Source organism: Myotis brandtii, unplaced genomic scaffold, assembly GCF_000412655.1.
Source record: "Myotis brandtii unplaced genomic scaffold, ASM41265v1 scaffold321, whole genome shotgun sequence".
In the NCBI taxonomy this organism is placed as follows: Eukaryota; Metazoa; Chordata; class Mammalia; order Chiroptera; family Vespertilionidae; genus Myotis; species Myotis brandtii.
The window spans coordinates 320,962-341,595 of NW_005362314.1; the positions used below are offsets into that span (position 1 = coordinate 320,962).

The following is a 20,634-nucleotide window of genomic DNA, read 5'->3' on the forward strand; positions in this document are numbered from 1 at the left end:
CTGGCTCCCAACCGCTCGCCTGCCTGCCTGCCTGATTGCCCCTAACCACTTCTGCCTGCCAGCCTGATCACCCCCGAACCACTCCCCTGCCAGCCTGATTGATGCCTAACTGCTCCCCTGCCCGCCCGATCACCCCAATTGCCCTCTCCTGTCGGCCCAATCACCCCAACTTCCCTCCCCTGCCAGCCCAATCACCCCCAAAGCCTGTCCTACACCCTCTTGCAATCCAGGACCCCTCAGGGGATGTCAGAGAGCCGGTTTCAGCCCAATCCCGCAGGCCACAGGCCAGGTTGAGGAACCCCACTGGTGCACAAACTTGTGCACCAGACCTCTAATATATATATATATAAAAAATACTAGAGGCCCGGTGCACAAAATTCATGCACTGGGAGGGGGAGGGTGTCCCTCAGCCCAGCCTGCACCCTCTCCAATCTGGGACCCCTCAGGGGATGTCTGACTGCCGGTTTAGGATCCCTGTGTGATCGGGCCTAAATCGGCAGTCAGACATCCCTCTCACAATCTGGGACTGCTGGCTCCCAACCGCTCGCCTGCCTGCCTGCCTGATTGCCCCTAACCACTTCTGCCTGCCAGCCTGATCACCCCCGAACCACTCCCCTGCCAGCCTGATTGATGCCTAACTGCTCCCCTGCCAGCCTGGTTGCCCCTAACTGCCCTCCCCTGCTGGCCCGAATGCCCCTAACTGCTGGCCCAATTGCCCCGAATGCCCTTCCCTGCCCGCCTGGTCACCCCTAACTGTCCTCCCCTGCAGGCCTGGTCACCCCCAACTGCCCTCCACTGCCAGCCTGGTCACCCTCAACTGCCCTCCCCTGCTGACCTGGTCCCTGCCAACTGCCCTCCCCTGCAGGCCTGGTTGCCCCTAACTGCCCTCCTCTGCCGGCCATCTTGTGGCGGCCATCTTGTTTCCACATGGGGGCGGCCATCTTCTGCAGGCCTGGTCACCCCTAACTGCCCTCCCCTGCCAGCCTGGTCACCCCCAACTGCCCTCCCCCTCAATCCTGGTTGGGGTGTGTGCAGGAGGCAACCAATCTCTCTCTCTCTGCCTCCCTCCCTGCCTTCCTTCCACTTTCTAAAAAGCAATGGAAAAAATATCCTTGGGTGAAGATTTTTTTTTAATGGTAATAATAAAGGGGATGGGAGGAAACTTTGAGATGTAATGGACATGCTTTTGATTGTGGTGATGGTTTCACAAGTGTATACTGATTCCCAAATTCATGGAATTACATACATTAAACATGTGCAGCTTTTCACATGTTGATAATACCTCAATAAAGTAGTTTTTAAACAGCGAAATACATCCCTGAATGAGTCTTAAGTATGTGATCTAAAGGAAATATATCTGCAGGTTGACACAGTGGGGGCCCCAGTGTGAAACCACTGGTTTATAGATACTGGAGCAAAAAACCAAAGTGTGGGAGCTGGACGATGGGGCTGTGACCACGCATGGTCAAGGGAAGGGCAGGGCCATATGGAGGTGGTAGTTGGGGGGTCCTGAGCCAGTTATTGAGGGGAGAATCAGAGTTTACCTGATAGCCAAGCTGAGGGTTAGGTCAATTCAGGGGCAGGGAGGCCTGGCTGTGCACTCCATGTAGGAAGGCCAGGCTGTCCCAGAGTCTGGTGTGACATGTGTGAGCTGGGGCCCGGGAAGGCAGGCAGAGAGCCTTGGATGTCGGAGTGCAGTGCAGCTTGAATTCTGATGGAGACAGGTCCAGAAAGAAGCACCAGGGTGGTCCTATAAAGAGGCAGCAGTTCAGTTGCTGTAAAGTCTGGGCTGGTGACCAATGTGGATAAAGGGTGCAGGGGTACAGGCTCCATCTATGGTACCCTCTGCCAGGCAATGTGAAGCCCACTGTGGTTTGAGCATGCATTTTCCAAGGAAAGCTGAAATTCCAATTTTGAAACATGAAATCTGATCATTTTGAGTATTGGGTTCACAACTTGAAAACACTGTTTGGGGTAAACTGAGCATTTATGTGGGCAGATTCAGCCCTGGCTGACAGTTTTTATCTTTGCCTTGGACTTGGGGCTCCTGAGGGTGGGGTGGCATTGGTCCATATTTGGTGTATCTTGGTGTCCCCCTGGGGGCCACACAGAGGCTCAGTGTACTTCAGTTCCTTCAGGCTATTTTTGACAGTTTGGCCTCACAAGCCCCGGGTTGGAAGATGGGGGTGGGAATGACATAGGCAGAGTCCCTTGCCCAGCCAGGGCTCAGCATAGTCCAGCGGCTCTGGCCTTAGTGACTAGAACTGAAGACTCTGGGCAGATGGTGCCCCTAAGGCCCGTCCATGACCTTTCAGCCCAGCACCTCGCTCTGCCAAGTGGGAGATTCTGCCCTCTGGGACCCTCCTCGCTGCTCCCCCACCTTGTCTGTTGTGCTCTGGGAATCTGAACCATCTCATCTTTGCCCTGCAGGCTGGCCTGATTCGTATGGAGGAGGAGGAGTTCTTTATCGAGCCCCTGGAGAAGGGGCTGGCAGCGAAGGAAGCTGAGCAGGGTCGTGTGCATGTGGTATATCGCCGGCCATCTAACTCCAGGCTCCCTTCTCTCGGGGTGCCACAGGCCCTGGACACAGGTAAGGCTGCTGCAGGTGGGCAGGCTGTGTGGTAAGCCCTGGATGTCCACCCTGTGGGACCCAAGGCACCCCTTCTGCAGGCCTGGTCCCAGGCTGAGGCTGAGCCCTGCCCTTGTGGACCACATAGCACAGTGTGGGTACAGGGGAAGGGGCCTCTGCTCTGGGTGTATGTGGGCCACAACCTGCAAGTCTGGGGCCTCCATAGAGGACAGTAAAAGCTGCCTCAGAGTCCTCCTTTCTCTGCCCAAGGGCTTGCATGTGTCAGGAAGCAAAGGAGGCCCAAGTCCTGAACCCATGTCTGTGACCCTGTGCCTCTGAAGATGCCTGCTGCCCCCAAACAGCCTCTGTCCCCCACCTGTTTGCTGCCCACTTTCCCTGCCAGGGTGACTGCTCCTCTTGGCTGGTTTCAGAGAAAGCCCCTGAGTGCTCTGCGAGGAGAAGGAAGTGCACCACGAAGGCCCGGGGCTTCTCCCAGCAGCCTCAACAGCCTGTGCAGATTTACCTCGTTTTGTCTTTTTCAACTTAGAACCAAAGTGCCTTCTGGGCCCAGGAGTGTGGAAGGAGCTGTGGGGCAGGCATGATGACAGCCCCTCAGAGCCTTCCAGGAGGCCAGACTCACTGACCATCCCAAACCTTTCCAGCATTTTCATGATCTCAGGTCGTAGATTACAGTGAGGCCAGGCCTCAGCCTGAGGTCCTAGATCCCTGGCTAGTGGCAGGTGGCAGCAGGCACAGAGGCCTGGGTCTTGGGTCAGGCACATCTGCATGTTTAAGTGAGCCCCAGAGGCCCCACTGGGCTAGCCCACCTGGGCTGTGATTTGCAGAGACTCTCTCCTCACCCCGAGCAGTCCTGGCTCATTTATCTTAGATCTGTGACATCCCAGCTTGACAGATAAATTGGGTGCAGCTTGGCAGGGCACCATTCTAATTTCAAGGAGCAGTGTCACATATCTTTACAAAGGAATTGCTCCCTCAGGAAGCCTAGCACTGTCTGGAGCTGATCAATACTCTGGTGGTCCCTTGGTCCAGGTGATAAATTGCTGTCTGCCTGGGCTGTGAACAGCAGTGCCTCGCTGCCCCACTTCCCCCAGCCTCAGCCCCTCCTGCCTCTTTCCCACCCTTGAGCTTCTCTGCAGGGGGAGGAATGAAGAGTAACCCCATAGGGTGTGGCTGTGAGTGATAATGGGGCAGGGAAAGTACCTCAGACCAGGGACCACCAAGACCCTGGCCTTGTTTCTTGATGGCCTGTTGCTCTCGGGCAAGTTTGGGCCTCTGTCTTCTCATCTGTCCAGTGGGGCTAGAAAAGCCTGTATCTCAAAGAGCTGAGGGCCTGGAACTTTGTGCTTTGGACCTGGGGCTTCTGGGCTGGCCTCTACTGGTGGTGCCTGGAGTCTGGCTCATGCTGGGTGAGGGGCTGCCAGGTACCTTAGGTGAGTTTCCAATCCCACATTCCATGTGGTGCTTGTCCTAAACATGACAGCCCTCCACCATGGCCTGGCTGGCCTTGCATTATTAGCTGTGCTTCTGTTGGTCTTTGGGCATCTTCTGTTAAATCTTCCCCTTTCCCTCTCCCCTATCCACCTACTTTGGTGAGAGCTTGGAATTCAGAACTTAAGAAATTTCAAACTCAGAATAAGCCCAGAAACCATTGGCTTCAAAGATACTGGGAAAGGCCAATTACACCATTTGGGGGCTGAGGCTATGCTGGAAGGGGGGAAGGGGAGCCTGTCCCAGGCTGAGCTCTGGGCCTCAGCCCTGGGCTGTGGGTGTGTAGGTTCTAGGCCACAGGTCTAGGGCCAAGTCCCCTTTCCTTTATGTGCCTGCCCAGTGTCAGCATGACCCTGTGTGGGTGACTTCACTCACAGAAAGCATATTTCTCCCTGAATGTGCTTAATTGTTCACACTTGGCCTAGTGCTGAGGCCTATTCACTGGCTGGAGGGGTTCAGGTGCACGTTATATTGGGCTGGGCTAAGGGCCCAAGGTGACATCAGATGGTTTGGACCCACTCACCATCAGCCTGGGCCCAGTTAGGGCCCACAGTACAGCTGGGACAAATGGGAAAGTAGTGTCTTTGGCTGGGTACATTTGCTCCTTGACCTTTCCTGCAAGAGAATATGGAGCCCAGGACCTCTGTGTATGTGCGCGGTAGGGGGATCCTTTTTCCTGGTGAATTCTGATGGGGACCCTGACATCAATGTAGCTCTGGCTAAAGCAGGCAGGAAGCTTCCAACCTCCCCCGTCCCCATTCCCCTTACCTACTCCTGGAAGCACATTTGAATGCTGCCCTCAGCCATTTATTTATGGGCAGTGGGTGTGATGGGTCCCTTGGCCTGCTGGTCTGGCTGGAGGTGGGGTGGGGTGGGTGTTTCCCATGGCTACTCCAGCATGCTGAGATACATTGCCCTATTTTCCCTGAGCAGCCAGCAGGCTTTCTGGAGTGTCTCAAGGCCTTACTAATAGTCTCCATCACCTGAGGTTAGTTGCAGGGTTTCAGATTGCCCACAGAAACAGGTGGAAAATGAAGGTTTTAACATGTCTTCAAGTACTCGGCCAACAGCGAGTGTGCACTTAGCAGCTTAGTGCCACCAGTGTCATTTTGGAGTCCTGAAAGGGAGGGTATAGGGTGAACAGGGAAAGGGAAAGGACTCCTCCCTCCTCACTGGCCTTGCAGGTGTGGCAAAAGCTGCTCTGCTATACTCTGCTGAGTCCAGGAGCCTAGCCAGGGTAGGAGGGCAGAACTCGGAGGCCAGGGAACTAGGGTGGCCTTTAGGGGAGAGGCCTCTCTCAGGCACCGAAAGTTCCATTCTCTGTCTCCCCCAGAACCAGCCATGTGCCCCCAGGGCAGTATGTTGGGGATACGGGTACCATGTAATATTGGCATCTCTGGTGTGTGTGTGTATGTGTTTGCACATGCCCACATACTTGCACAGGGCCCCACTCCAAGTTCTGCACTCCTGCCTGAGCCCTGCCCCAGTTGCCATCTGTCAACCCATTGTCTGAGGTTTTTGAAGGGAAGCCATGGGCTGGTAGGTGGGAAGAGAAACCCTAGCCTTTTGATCCTGGCATATCACTCCCCTCCTAGTCTCAGGCTACTTCAACATACCACCACCAACCGGGTGGTTCCAAACAACATCAGTTTATTCTCTCACAGTTCTGAAGGGCAGAAGTTTGAAATGAATATTACTGGGCTGAAATCAAGGTGTTGGCAGGGCCACACTCCTTCCAGAGGCCCTGTGGAGGAATACATTCCTCACCATTCCCAGCTCCTGGTGGCTGCTGGCATCCCTTGGCTTGTGGCCACATCACTCTGATCTCTGTCTCTGTGGCCACATTGCCTCCTCCTCTTTTCTGTGTGTGTGAGTCTCCCTGCTGTCAGAATGCATGTGATTGCATCCACCCAGATCATACATGGCAATATCCCCCGTCACAAGATCCATAATCTAATTATATCTTCAAAGTCCTTTTTTGTCATATATGGTAACATTCATAGGTCCCAAGACTTAGGACCTTGTATCTTGGAGGGCCATCATTCAGCTTATACAGGGAGTGAATCAGTACTCCCCTGTAGGGTGGCTATGCAGTGAAGGGGTGCACATCTGTCAGGAGTGATGCTTGAGGCCTCGCTCACTTCTCGGGATAATGTTCAGGCATAGCCCAGGCAAGCCCCTTAACCTGCCTCTGCTGGGCCCTCATCCAGGCTGTGGGGCTCTGAGAGGCTGGGCTGTGCTGTGACTGGGTTGTGCTGTGGTAAGGCTGATCTCAAAGCCATGTGCACAGAGTAGACTGTTCCTCCAAATGCCTGGCTGTTAAGCGGGAGGGGGTTTGAACTCGTGGAGGGAAAGATCCCTGGGTTCTGTGCTGGGCATGTGGTCTCTCTGTCAGGCACACAGTGACTTTCCCAAAAGTCTTGCCATCCCAAGACAAGGGCTGCAAGTTCAGAAGCCTGCAGGGCCCAGCAGGCAGTGCCAATGAGGATGGCCCCAGGGGCCAAAAAAATAATTACACCACCCTTGGCCTGGTTTTTGTTTCCCTGCTTTTGACATAGATGTGGACACAGAATATGTCTCTGCTAAAAGAGGAACAGAAATGGGAATGCAGCAGCACATAGCCTCTGCCCGGCCTCACCGAGGGTGCAGGGCAGAGCAGAGACCCTTACTTCGCTTTTGATGGTGACCTGGTGGGAGTGTGGGCTTGGGGCAGTGATCCTCTTACTGCCAAGAGAATCTAGACATTAAAATTTTATGTGAACTCTCCAGATTTTCAAATGTTGCTTCAAATTTATGAAAAGCACCATATGGGCCCAATAAAACACAGCCCCCCATTGGACACCTGTGCTTGTGAGATACCGCAGCAAAGTGTCCTCTGAACCTCTGGGGTTGCTCTTCTGAGCCTTGGAACAGAGGAGGGGCTGTCAGCTCCTGCTAGGCAGGTGGCTATGGGTCCCTAGAACTGACTCTGGGCCACTGTACCCTCCCACTCCACCTTACCCTGAGCCCTGGCTGAAGGAAGAGCAGTCAGACAGCTCAGTGCCCTTGACCTTGGCTGACTCCTCCTGGAAGCAGCCAGTGCCAAGCCTCTGCCCACTGCCATCAGGCTGTGGCGTCCTCCCTGGTGGGCAGAGTTGGAATGTCACCTGCCCTGAGGAGTGCTTTCCCTGCCACTGCCAAGGAAAGCCTGTGAGAGAGAGAGAGAACAGCGTTAGCGCTGGAGTCTTCACCCAGCAGCCCCCAGTTCTTCCTCCCCTGCTCACCTGCTGCAGGTTTTCCATGTTTCTGAGGTGCTGCCTTGGGAGTGAAGCTTGTGGTAGGTGAGCAAGGCCAGGAACCAGATGACTGGAGCTAATAATGCTGGTGGCTCCCAGGGGCTACCTCCTGGAATGTTAGAGCCGAGACAGGATGGCTTCCTGCAGACAGTGGGCAGCCTCCAAGAGAAAGGGGCCTGGCAGCTAGTGCTGCATTATAGCCAGCTGCTCTGGTCCAGGCTGGAGGCAGGGAGGCCAGAGCAGTGGGTGGGAGAGAATGGAGCCCTGTAAGGACAGACAGATCATCAGGCTTCAGAGATGCAGTGATGTAATGGGTGACGGAGGGGGCCCTGCCAAGGCCTGGTAGGGGTGAGGGGTCAATCATGGAGTAGGTGGGGAGCAGGCCAGGTCAGGGAGGCTCTTGGCCCTGAAGTAGTTGATGTCAGTTTGTTGGCCCCTGTAACAAGTTGCCACAAACTCAGTGGCTTTAAACAACTCAGGCTTGTTCTTTTAGAGTTCTGGAGGTTGGAAATCCAAAATGGATCTTAAGAGGCTAAATTTAAGGTATCAGTAGAGCTGGTTTCCCCTGGAGGCTCAAGGGAAGAATCCCTTCCTCACCTCTCTCAGCTTCTGGTGGCTGCCGGAGCCCCTTGGCTCATGGCCATGTCACTCTGACCTCTGCTTTGTGTTCACATGACTCACTTTCCTCCCCAGTCAAGTCTCCTTCTGGCCCCTTCTTACAAGGATCCTTATGATTACATTTTCCTTTCTGGGATAATCAGCATAATTTTCCATCTCAGCATTCTTTTTTTTTTCTTTTTTTAAAATATATTTTATTGATTTTTTACAGAGAGGAAGGGAGAGAGATAGAGAGTTAGAAACATCGATGAGAGAGAAACATCCATCAGCTGCCTCCTGCACATCTCCTACTGGGGATGTGCCCACAACTCAGGTACATGCCCTTGACCGGAATCGAACCTGGGACCCTTCAGTCCGCAGGCCGACGCTCTATCCACTGAGCCAAACCGGTTTCGGCCATCTCAGCATTCTTAACTTACAGCTGCAAAGTTGCTTTTGCCTTGTAAGATAACACAGGTCCTGGGGATGAGGCTATGGACGTTCTGGGGCCATGATTCAGCCTGCCCGTTATCTAATGGTTGAAGCCTGAGGACCTGGAGGAGGGGAGAGAGAAGCCCTTGGCTGCCTTTGCACACAGAGCCCCAGGCCTGGCCAGTGTCTCAGAGCAGGGACCTCTCTCTGTGTCCTTAGCCCAGGCATTTCTGAGCCTCTCAGTGAAGCTCTGGGGCCTGGCCTGGCCCACCGGGTGGTGACTGGGGCTCTTGCACCAGATTTGGCCAGTGTCCTGCCCAGCCCAGCACAGCTGGCAGCTGCCAGCTCACTGAGTTTCAGCTAAAGGCCTGGGTGCCTCAGGGTTTGATTCCCTGGGTGCTCTCAGCTCCTCCTCCTCATTTTGCTGGTGCCTGCAGCTTGGGACCAGAGGAATCCCATGGAGAAGCATTTGTGAAACCTGAGGCTGCTGGCTGGCTCCGGAGGCCTGTTTCAAACTGTGTGCACCCTTGGCAGGGGCCTCAGTGCTCCACCACTCTTTGGCTGGCCACCTAGACAGTGGTTGGAGATGCCAGTGTGGTGACGTGGGCTCATTTGGGAGGGTCCCCTGCCCATTCTCTGAGGCCCAGAGTTATCGGGTCAGACTTGGCGTGGCTCTCTCTTCTACAGACAGTTAACTTAATGCTGTCTTTCCTTCCCTTGGACTTGGACTGTGAATACCCCAAAGAGCTTTCTGTTGGCATGCAGTACCCACACATGTCTTCAGGTAACTTGTGGTACTTTGGTGCTTCTGGTGTTTAATTAGCAAGAGCAGTGTGCCTGGTTGCCTTGTTGGTCATGGGCTCCAAGTACTGCTCTTTGGGGGTCCCCAGCACAACAGACTGGGATGTTTCTGGGAGAGATATGCAGCAAACAGGGGCTGCTTAACACATCTGTGGCATTTGTGCTTCACATGTGTCAGCTGGCCTGTCAGGGCAGGAGCAGCTGGCTTGCATATCCATGGGGACTCCATGAACCCTGCCTCCACAGCCCAGGCATCCTCTGCATGCTGTGTCTACATGATGGATCAGAAGGAAATATGTCCCACAGCCGGTCCCCACACAGAGGCCTCCTGAGGATGCAGAGGGTCCTGATGGCAGGTGAGAAGTGCAGGGTCCCAGCCTCAGAGGAATGGAGCTGCAGAGACAGCTCCAAGGACGTCTGAAGGAAACAAAAGGCTCTTCTTCAGAAGCAGAAACTGGATTTAGGCCTGAGGTTCAGACTGCCAATTTGCACTAGGTAGAGGCCCCATCTCCTCTCAGAATGTTCTGCAGGTCAGCAAACACTTCAGCTAGATCCAAGCCTGGAGCGTTTTCTATGAAAATTTCCAATTTTCCTTGACCCATTTTTCTTTGAAATTAATACCAAGCAGCGCTGTGCACTTGGCCCTGCAGGAATGCTCAGTTGGGTAACGGTGCCACATTAAGTGGAAATGTTGGTGTCTGCTCACTCTTTCTCTGTCTCTCAGGCTTTTTATATCCCTCCATTTCTCTCTTTCTCTCTCTCTCTCTCTCTCTCTCTCTCTCTCTCTCACACACACACACACACACACACACACACACACACACGAGCATGTACACATTCTGAGTTGGTGTGTCTCTCTCAGAGCTCTGGACGTGTCCACATTGGCCTGGGCTCAATCCTGGACTGTGGGTTGGCCCTGGGCAAAGCCTCAGGGAATATGCCTGGATTTGATGAGAGAACCTGGCATTGGGGTCCAGCTGGAGTGCCTCTCAAGAGATGTCCAGGCAGGGAGATGGTGCACTTGAAACCAGATCAGGGCTCAGGGGAGAACTTGCAGGACAGCAGGGATCTGAGGAGTCTGGAGTTGGGACCTGGCAGAGGAGGTGGCCTGGGAGCTGGTCCTGTGTAGGGTGGGGGATGGTGCTGATCTGGGCTGGAAGGGACCAGGTGCCTGGTGATGCTCCCCAATAATGGGGGAGTAATACAAATAACCATTGTATGCTGAGATGGGACACAGGCTCAGAGTGAGCACCTTTCTTCTCTCATTCATTCATTCCGTCATTCAACACATTCTTACTATGTGTCCACCTTTGCCTTGGGCTGGATTGGGTTGGGGATACAACAGGGAATGAGCCAGATGGAGTCTTTCAGAGCTCACTGGCAACTGGGGGAGACACATGAGCAGATGCTGCAGAGATGGGTAAATACATGAACAAAACAAAGTCTGGGAAAAGGGTGGAGTGAGAAATCAAGTAAAGGAGGAGCTGCTTCAGGTTGGAAATGATATGAATCTAGCTTGTGGGAAGGCCTAGACCTGGGAAATGTGCTCCAGATCAAGGGGACGGTCGCTGGGCCAGAGAGGCGGGAAAACCTAGTTCACATGGAGTTGTTGTGTGAGGCAGGGTGTTGTTCTCCCGGCAGTGGGAGGATTCTCAGTGGAAGGAGTAGAAGCAGGGAGGCCATGAAGGACCCTAGAGGTCTTAGTAGATGGGTTCATATGTATTTGGAGGTGGAGCTCATAGGACATGGGTGTGAGGAAAGGAATCAAGGATGGCTCCTGGCTTTTGAAAGGCCTGAGCACCTGGGAAGATGGTAGATGGCTGCGATGAAGACTGAGGGAAGGATGCTGGTGGAGGCCAGGTAGCCTGACCAAGTACCAAAGCCAGAATTGGGGTCTTTCTTCTGGCTTCAGAGCTCAGTCCTTCCCCTGTTCCTTGCTGCCCTGGCTCAGAGGACAGGATTTCCCAGGAGAGATTGTGTCAGCCACAGCAAGCCCATTGGCTTCCAGACTCTTGGGATGGAGGGCACAGACTTCAGACATGGCCTCCCAGGTGAACAGGCTCTGGGGTGCACTGCAGTTCCTCTCGCCCTGAGAGACAGAGGCCCTGCTCTGTGAGTCAGAGTTTCCGGGGACAGTATGAAGTGCAGTGTGACATCCAGGGTTCCTGCAGACATGCATATGTCCATGCCTCTCTGACAGGCCAGGTCCTCCTTCCCCAGTCACTTTGGGGAGGGGCCCAAACCTGGTAGAATGGATGGAAACTTGTGATAGCATGCAGGGTGTGGGCTGTCCACCTCTAGTGCAGCCTCTCTTGGAATTTGGGCTTGGGGATCTCCTGGCAGGAGACCTTGGGTTCTTTTTCTGGTGTTGACCTTGCAGGCCTTGGCCTGAGCCAGCCCTGGAGCCTCATGTCTGAGCAGCTGCAAGGGAGCACTTCCTGAGAGAATAAGAGAATGGTGGGATCCCAGTGCAGGACAAACATCTCTGGGCCAGAGCCAGACCAGCTTTGCACTGGAGCTCCCAGAGTCTTCAAATCCTCACCAGCAAGGGGGTTTGCCAGCTGATATTTGGCTGTTCCTGCAGTGGAGCATTGCTACTTTTTGCTTTAATTTGTGCTTCTTTGATTGCTGAAGAGAATAAATGATCTGCCAGCATTTGATTACTTTGTATATCTCCTCTCCCCATTTAAGTCCTTTGCCCATTCATCTCCTGGTGTCTCATATATTGAGATAAGCCCTTTATCTGCTTTAGATATTGACTTTCTGTCACGTTTCATACCAGCCTTTCCCCAGGCTATCGTTCCCCTTTCCTTTTCAGTTTTGTTCATTTTTGTTGCATAAAAGCCAGACTTTCTGTAGCCCAGTCTGTGGATGATTCTTCTCCTGCCCCTGGAGCTGCTCAGGGACAGCATGGTTAGTGAGGGTCTACACAAGGATGGTATCTGCCTCCGTGTGTCCTTTAATTAGCCTGCAGAGAATCTTGGCCTCAGAGCACTGCTGCCCAGGCAGTCCTGAGAGTGCATGGAAGAGAGAGCAGCACTGGAGGAGAGCTCACCCCGCAGGCACTCCCCAGAGCATGGCAGGCACACCACCCTTGAGTTCTTGTAGGAACCCCATGGACATGGTTGGTGCTATCATTGTGCCCACTTTATAGATGAGGAAACTGAGGTGCAGATGGGCGCACAGCTAGTAAGTTGTAGAGCCACAACTGAAGCCATCAACCCCTATTGAGGCAGGAAGGAGCAAGCTAGAACACAGGGTGAACAGCCTCCTGTGCAGAGCCGACTGTCCATGCCCACAGCCTGGGCTGACGAGGCTAACAGTCTTGGACCCTCCTATAGGCTGCCGGTCCTTAGAACACATGGGACCTCCTAAGCATCGAGGTTCTGCTTACTAGATTCAGAAACTGAGGCCCAGCAAGGGTGTGAGGAAGAGTCTCAAGTCACTCAGCACATCAGCTGTAGAGAAAATCTTTTGCTATGGAATTGCCAGCATTGGGTACAGTGCCTGGCCACAGTTGGTACTTACTAGTAAATATCCATGAAAAGAAAGAATGAATGCTGCTTACCCAGGAAGCCTAGCCAGATGGACCTCCTTCCTGGAGAAGCAGTTGTTTCTGGTAGGTGTTGGAGGGCTTACCACCGAAGCCCACTTTTATTGTTGCAACAGCTCCTACACTGCTGGCTGCAATTCTTGGGTTTCATGCAGACGGGACATGGGATGTTGCTGGGTCCATGGCCCCCTGGGGCCTTTATAGCTGAAGTGGGGGGACAGTCTAGGCAGCAGTCACCGGAAACTAGGAAGACCAGCCTAACTGCTCCCAATGCCCTCTCACTGCTGTTCACTGAGCATTATCTTTGAATATAAAGTGCCCTTGAAAACCATACCCTTTGTTCACTTAGCTCTTGTTTTATCAAATCCTTCACCAGATGTTCACCTATTGCCTACAGAGGTCCCTGCACGGGGCCAAGCTTTGCAACCCCGGAAACAAGACAGACATAGCACCCCAACCTTGTATAGCTCATGGTAACTGTAGGCCCACAAGTACCTGCAGTTAGAATTGTGGAAAATGCTACTAAGTAAGCACAGTAACTGGAGGTCGAAGTGGAGATCTGAACTATGGATTGCAGTTCATTTGGAGAGAGAACGAGCTGGGAGCAACAGGAAGGAGAATCCTGAGGGGAATAGACTTGGTCTGTTTGGGGGTCTAGCAAGAGGGGCCCAAGGGACAGATCGAAGTGGGTACGGTGGGCTCAGTCTTAGGACTGGGCCAGCACCCTGCTGTAAGTGGAGAAGCAGCAGTGTGGCCTGGTTTTCGTGGAGGAGGTAGAGAGGGTCAGAGGCAGGGATATAGGATGAGGGCGCTGGCATGTCCAAGATCAGGTGGCCATCTGCAGATTCTTAGTAGAGAAAAATACTGCCTGGGGCTTGGAGCCTTTCTTTGAACAACTTCAGGGACTCTGGGGTGTGTCACAGGGGCTGGTATCATCCTCTTTATTCTCAGTGCTTTGACAGTTAATGAGCCAGGGTTGGGCTGGGATGGCCAAACTTGTGGGGACAAGTAGGCTAAGCAGGTGATTGAGTCACCTTAGCCGAACAGAGTTGGGGCACCAGGCCAGTCTGACCAAGTGATGTTCAACAAGGTAAAGGAACAAGGGCCACCCAAGATCCCAAGACCACAGGCTCGACACACAGTGAGTGGGCTGTAGGGAGTGGGACTCAGGGGGCTGAGTGACCAAAGTTCAGTACAGGTAGTTTGATTTGAGGGTTCCAGGGGTCTCAGACTGGGGAAAAAGGCAATGATGTCCTGATTGACCTTGCCCACCCAACCCAGATCCATAGTTATGGGTGGCCACAGGCAGGAGGGTGTGCATAAGTGGGCCTGTGCCCAGTGCCCAGGCTCAGGAGAGACCCCTGATGGGTTAGAGCCCCAAAGGATGGGAGCTTGTATCTGTGTAACCTTGCCCAGAGCCTGATGGTCAGGTGTCCATGGAGGGCAGTGAGGGGCACATCTCTGCAAGGTGTCTGATGCCAACATCTGTGGGATGCAGGCCAACGTGGGGTCAGTGGCAGGAAGACTTCTGATTTCTCAAGAGAAGCTGGAAATTGTTATTTTAAGTAAACCTCTTCATTTTCAAATGTTGGTAGCTAATTCAATTTTTTCAAAAACCACATATGGGCCAAGCAGACCCTGGGTGGCAGTGAGAGTGAGAGGGTCACAGGTGGCTCCACTGCCCAGGAGGAACACAATGGCCAGACAGGCCTCTGGATGTGGCCAGCACTGCCTGGAGTGGAAATGTACTTCAGAGGAATTTTTATTTTCATTTCGGGAATATCACAGAGAGCTTCTCAGCAGCTTCGTTTTTGTGAGGAGAGATCTGTGGTCATGATGTTTTTCTTGGAAGCCAGTGGGGAAGCACATCTGTAGAGCATTAGCAGGACAGGGTGGGGGGAGGCTCTTTCCAGGCCTCCAGACATAACCTGGGTGGGGTGGCTGTTTGGGTGGGATTAGCCCCCAGACCTCTGGAAATGGCCCCCTGCCCACAAACCACTGGGATGGCCCCACCTCATTGTCCAGGCCAGCCAGGCTGAGTTGTGCAGAACCTGTAGCTGTTGTGTCTGGCACCAGGTGCCAGGGCCTTGAGGCTCTGCTTCTCTGGCATACTCTGCCATTTTCAGAGTCCCTGCAGCTTAGGGAGCAAATGATCAAATGTAGGTGCAAGAGGAACTGGTCAGATAGCTGAGCTCCTTTTTCTAAGTGATGCCTCAGGAGCTACTTACAGTCTTGGCCTTCATCATCAGTAGGACAAAATGGGGCACATATTGTTCTGAGACATGGGTTGGGAGGGGCACTGGGTCTTCACATGCCGAGAAGAGGCCAGCCCTGCAGGACCCATCTTGGGCCATTTCTGAAAACTCAGTTTGGGCACTTAGTGATGGAGACTCGAGGGCTCACATCTCCCTCTCTTGGTGTCCTTGGTACCAGGAAAGTGTGGGTGCTCCCTAAGGACTAGGTGGTCCAGGAAAGGGCAAGGGAGCTGGGGTCTTTGCATGACCCTGGCTTGCTGGCCCCTGCTCTGGCCTCAGTTTCCCCATTTGTAAAAGTGAGGGTGTTGGACTAAAGCCAGGCCTCACCCGATGATTCCCAGGCTGTGTCCCCACAACCACCCCACACATGTTTTATTTGACTTGCACCATGTCTTCCAAAACTGTGAATTTACAATTAAGAATCACAGGTTTCACATTAAAATTTCAATTTTCAGTTTCTCAGAAATATCAGAAGGGCCTGTTCCTGCAAGCAGTATTTAGTGGGAGGTACCACGCCTCTTCTAGATGGGCAATCCACAGGCCCTCTCCTCACTGTTTCTCATCTGGTCACCCACTCACTCTGCTCCTGCTGGCCCCGCTTGGCCATGGAGGGAGACTCTGGGCCAAAGATTACCTCCAGGAGATAGTTACTAATGTTCTCTGCCTCTGTTTCTGTCTCTCTCACATGTGCACACACATGTACACATGCATATGTGTGTACAGAGCAGGCATATTTACATCTTCTTGGAATGAGCTGTGGGATCCTGAGGCATTTCTCCTAGCTGAGCAAAGCTCTGAACAGGCTTTTGATAGTCCTGCCTCTGGGCCTTGGTTCATAGACCCTCTGACACTGTGGTCTTTATCAGTAGGTCCCAGGACCCTTCCCCTTTGGGAAGCTGTTGTCCAAGTGAGGGGTCACAAGACCAGACACCTGGGACCTGGGTGAGAGGCACTTGTTCTCCCACCTGCAGGGGTCTCAGGGCCACAGTGCTATGGGGAAGAAGACAGCTTCAGAGAGCACTCACCATGATGGGTACAGGCCAAGCTGTGGGGGAGACTGGGGGACAGTGGAAAAAAAACTGGTGGACAACTTGCCAAAGCCCAGGTGCAGGGTAGAGGCAGCACCCAGAACCCAGACTGACTGATAAAATAGGAGCCAGTTCCCAGACCTGCCTCATCTGTGCAAAGGGGCTCAGTGGGCCAGGTACCTGGCAGGTGGAAAATGAGTGTGCTCATTCATTCCACGCTGCATTCTGCACCCAGGCCCTGGCAGGCTGTCCCCACATCCACTCCTACAGAACCCTACAGATGCTGATAACAGGACCGATGGAGCGTTTGTATCAAGTGTGTCTCCAACAGTGGCTGAGGACCAATCCTGGGGGAACATGGTGGTTTTCCTACCTGCTGCCCCTCAAAAGGAGGTGGGGTAAGCTCCAGTGCCAAAGTCTTGGGAGTTGGCCTTTCCTCCAGCCTTGCTGATGCATCTTTAAGCCAGGCACTAACTGGCTCTCAGGAGATGAAACAGACATGGTGGGGACCCAGAGACTGAATGGTGGGAAGTGTCTGACCTCACTGGTGAAGGGACAGAGGGAAGATAGGGGCTAAGATTGCTGTAAATCCAGTCCATTGTCCTGCCCTGTCCCCTCCCCCCAGCTTCAGTCCCACTCCCTGACACCCTCCTGGAGGATTTCACAGGTGTCAGGAGTACTCTAACCTTGGGTCAGACACCCCATCTCAATCCAGAGTAGTCCCCTGCTCCCTCCTCAGGCTATGGTGGTGGCCTGCCTTGCTGCTCTGAGTTGCTGTGGATTCAAATTCAGGGAGAGAGGGGTCTTCAGGGCTGGTATAGAGTGGGTACCAGCCAGCTTAATTCAAGTTTTAATCCCCTCCCTTATAGGTGAGCTTCTGTCCTGCTTCAGTGACTGGCCTTAGTTTTAAAATCCTTGAAGTGTATGGCACAGAAATCTGGGCTGTTACGTTCAGCTCTCTCAAGCTCATCTGTGGACAAGTCTGACCAATTCTACCCCTAAATTACCTAGAGAAGGCATTGCCACCATTCTCGTCCCTAACTTTTTTGCCTGGCTCAGTTGCCATGTATATGATGGATTCACTGTCCAGTGTCAGGGTCCATTCATTAACTCATTCATTAGTTCATTCATTCATTCATCCATCAATCCATCCAACAAGTGTTTGCAAGGCTTGTTCTGGGTGTTGAGCATGCACATTGTGGTCTCTGCCACTGAGGAATCCTGGTTGGGGGGAGATACGGATAAGGGGACGGACAGTGACACATGCTGCTAACACCCTAGAGAGACTGAGGCAACTGACATTGCCCTGGTCAAGATGAACTCCAGGAGGCTCATCAGAATGGCGCTGCCAGGTCCCAAGGATGAGTGGCTGTGGGGGAACTCCAGGGACAAGGCCAGAGTGTACTGGCTCCAAGCACACATTCTGAGGTCTTGGCTTCTCCCTCACTCTTTGTGCCTCTGTTTCCTCATCAGAAAAATGGAGATAAGGAATTTCCACCTGGTAGGGTTGTGGGGAGGATTAGGCCTCATCGGACTTATGAAGAGCCCACTGTGGGCCTGGCGTGTGCTAAGTAACACAGTGGTGTCCTGAGCACAAGTGTGGAAAGCCCACCTTCAGCCACCGCTACTAGACAGTCAGGCTCCTTCCCACAGGTTGCTGCCCACACCACTTTTCTTCAGCAGATGTTTGTTGGGCTACTGTTGGTGCTCATCTCAGATGGTCTCAGGATGAGGCAGTTGTGGACCAGACCAGTGTGCCCTCCTGCCTTGCCAGGTCCAGCGTGGGAAGCAAGTACAGCATGGGTGATAGGGCCCGAGGTAGCGGGGCAATAAGGACCTGCAGGAACCCTGGGGGTAATCAGCTCAGCCTGGTGAACCCAGACAGGCATCCTGGAAAGAGTGGTACTGGGTGGTCCTGAGAGACAGGGGTACAGAGCCACCTCGCAGAGGCTACCGTGTATCTGGGACTTGCATAAGCTGAGTGGAAGATCAGAACTACCAGACGGAGGCTTTGTCAGACACCGTGATATGTTGCTTTTCCACACACTATTGCAGAACAAATTGAGCTAATACTTAAGAGGATTTATAGCTCTGTGAGAAATCGGAACCTCTGGTAGCTCTCCCTTAGGGCCTCCTTGGGTGGATTCCAAGGGGCCCTGGGTAGGGTACATGCATTCCTTCCCAGTCCCACCATCTCCACTGACCCCCCAGCCTGAGATCCTTCATTGTTGTGCTCTGTTGTCTTTCTTTTAGCCGAAATATATTTCTCTGTGTTCTTGACACTATCACCAGCTGATACAGGACAGCCAGGCAGAGAGGGCCTTTGAGAGGGAGAATGTGCGTGACCTGGTGGCATAGAGTATTCTTAGCATTTAATTTGAAACCCCTCACTGGCATCACTCATTTGTCTCCCCATGGCTCCTATAAGCATTTGAGGTGCTACCCTTGGCCCATTTTTTTTACATATAGTTCATTTAACATAAGATTTGCCATTTTAACCATTTAAAAATGTATAATCCAGTGGTTCTAGAATAGTATTCACAATGCTGTTGCAACCATCAGTACAGTTTAGTCCTGGAACACTTCATCCTCTCAAACAGAAACTGTACCTTTAGCAGTCACTCCCATTCTCCCTCCCCAGCCCCTGGCAGCTACTAATCTACTTCCTATCTCCATGGTTCTGCCTATTCTGGATATTTATTAGAAATGGGATCTTACACTATGTGGTCTTCTGGATCTGGCTTTACCCCTGATCTTTTAAGGTAATCTTTCTTGCTGGTGTGCAGGCTCATGGTTCCTCATACAGTTCCCCCATGCCCATGCCAGCCCCATCTTGTCCTCTGAGACTCTCTCCTGTGCTCTCACTCTGTGGAGCTCTGGCCTTGTTGTGCATGCCTGTGCCACTGACCATTCTTCAGACTCCTGGCAGGTGCCATGGCCTGGTCTCCTGGCCTCCTGGCCTCCTTTTCTGACTTGTCTATGACCATGGCCACTTCTCTACTGGCTTTAGGTCCCCTCCAGAAACAGGGATGAAGGGGCTTTTATTCATTTTTTCATCTCACATGCTTAAAATAGGCAGCGACTTGCTTTTGTGAAGCCCAGGAGCATAATACAATAGGGAGCAGTGGGGACTGTGGTACAAAACATCTAGCACATTCTCCCACCAAAGGGGTACTCTTCACTCCTGAAATGAGCTCAGTGTTGACTGAGATGGCACTTCAAGTTCCCCCAAGGTGGCATGCTATCCTGGGTGTTGACCAACTCTGGAGGAGCTCTAAAATTAAAATGTGGAATATGAGAAGTAACACATACCTCCACCTTACCCCCACTCCAAAAGGAAAAAGCAAAACCATGAGAACCACCTGCAGAAACTGACCTAGTGCTTATGTGCAGATCTGGAACTGGTGTGGTTGCGCGTGTCTGTGTGAACACATGTGTGCACATGTCCATGGGCAGCAGCTGGGGCCAGGTTGGCCAGCAGAGCCATGAGAAGATGTGTTAGAGATGCCATTGTTTATAAGAAAAGTTAGAGAACAGTGAAACCAAAATTGAAATAATAGAGTAAGATGGGAGAGGAAAAACTCACCAGTGGACAGTTGTTGTCATAGTAAATTAACCAAATCAAACCCAAATCCAAAATCCAGCTATGTGCTATATCCAGATATACAACCAAAGTGTAAAGACAAGAGAAGGTTGAAAGGAAAAGTATGGAAACAGAAATACCAGGCAGCCAAAGGCAGCCGCTGTTTGTATCAATCTCAAATTCAATAGACTCCAGGTCTTGCCAGGGAAAGATGGATCACCATCTAATGAGAGCAGGTCATTTTCCCAGATGACAGAGCAGTTCCAAAAAGTTCCATTCACTCAGTAAAGCAGCCTCAATGTATTTGATGTAAACTTTGTTAGAAATAGAGAAACTGACAAATCTATCATCATTTTGGGAAGATTTCAGCTATTCTTTTTCAGTTAGTGTTGGATTAAGTAGATGAAAAAATCAGCAAGAAAGGGAAGTTCAGAATAACATAAATAATGGGCTTGATGTAATAGATGTAGATAAATTTTGTTTTGACAATTAGAGGTCCCTCATTCTTCTCAAGCACGTATGTGACGCTCATGAAAAAAATGTATCAATTTAGTGCAAGTTTCACAAAAATTAAAAGAATAGTTATGATGCAGATCCTATTCCTGCACCATCATGCCTTTAAGTTAGAAATTAATAATACCCAAAATAAATATTCCCATTATTTGAAAATTTAAAAAAAAAACTTTTAAGTAATTTATAAAATGAAACTTTAAAAATACTTAAAAGTGAATGATAATAAAATCACTAAATACCAAAACTTGGGTGGAAATTTATATTAGAAAATAAAAAGACTAAGATCTGAAATCAATGAAACTGAAAACCTCTCAGTTCTGATCACTGTTGCTCTTAAGATTTTCAAGCAAAGTCAGAAATTTGTAATTCCACAAAGAATTTTTGCATGAAAAAAAAATGCGATGTGGGAAACAAAATGTGTGTTGGCTGAATCTGGCCTGTGCTTGTCTTTATGGAGGTATGCCTTCTCTTAACAGCTGACAGAGTGCTCACCTCCCAATGTAATTGGGGTGACAGGAG

General features: G+C 51.9%; 1 protein-coding gene across 1 annotated transcript in view; it reads left to right on the forward strand.

The window, feature by feature from the left end:
* The window catches only part of ADAMTS2 (ADAM metallopeptidase with thrombospondin type 1 motif, 2), a 284,941-nt gene that overhangs the window by 81,185 nt on the left and 183,122 nt on the right, over window positions 1-20,634 (forward strand). The window contains exon 3 of the mRNA XM_005870719.2: window positions 2,431-2,590. Coding sequence (XP_005870781.1) covers window positions 2,431-2,590 — 160 coding nt within the window. The remainder of the gene's footprint in view (window positions 1-2,430; window positions 2,591-20,634) is intronic.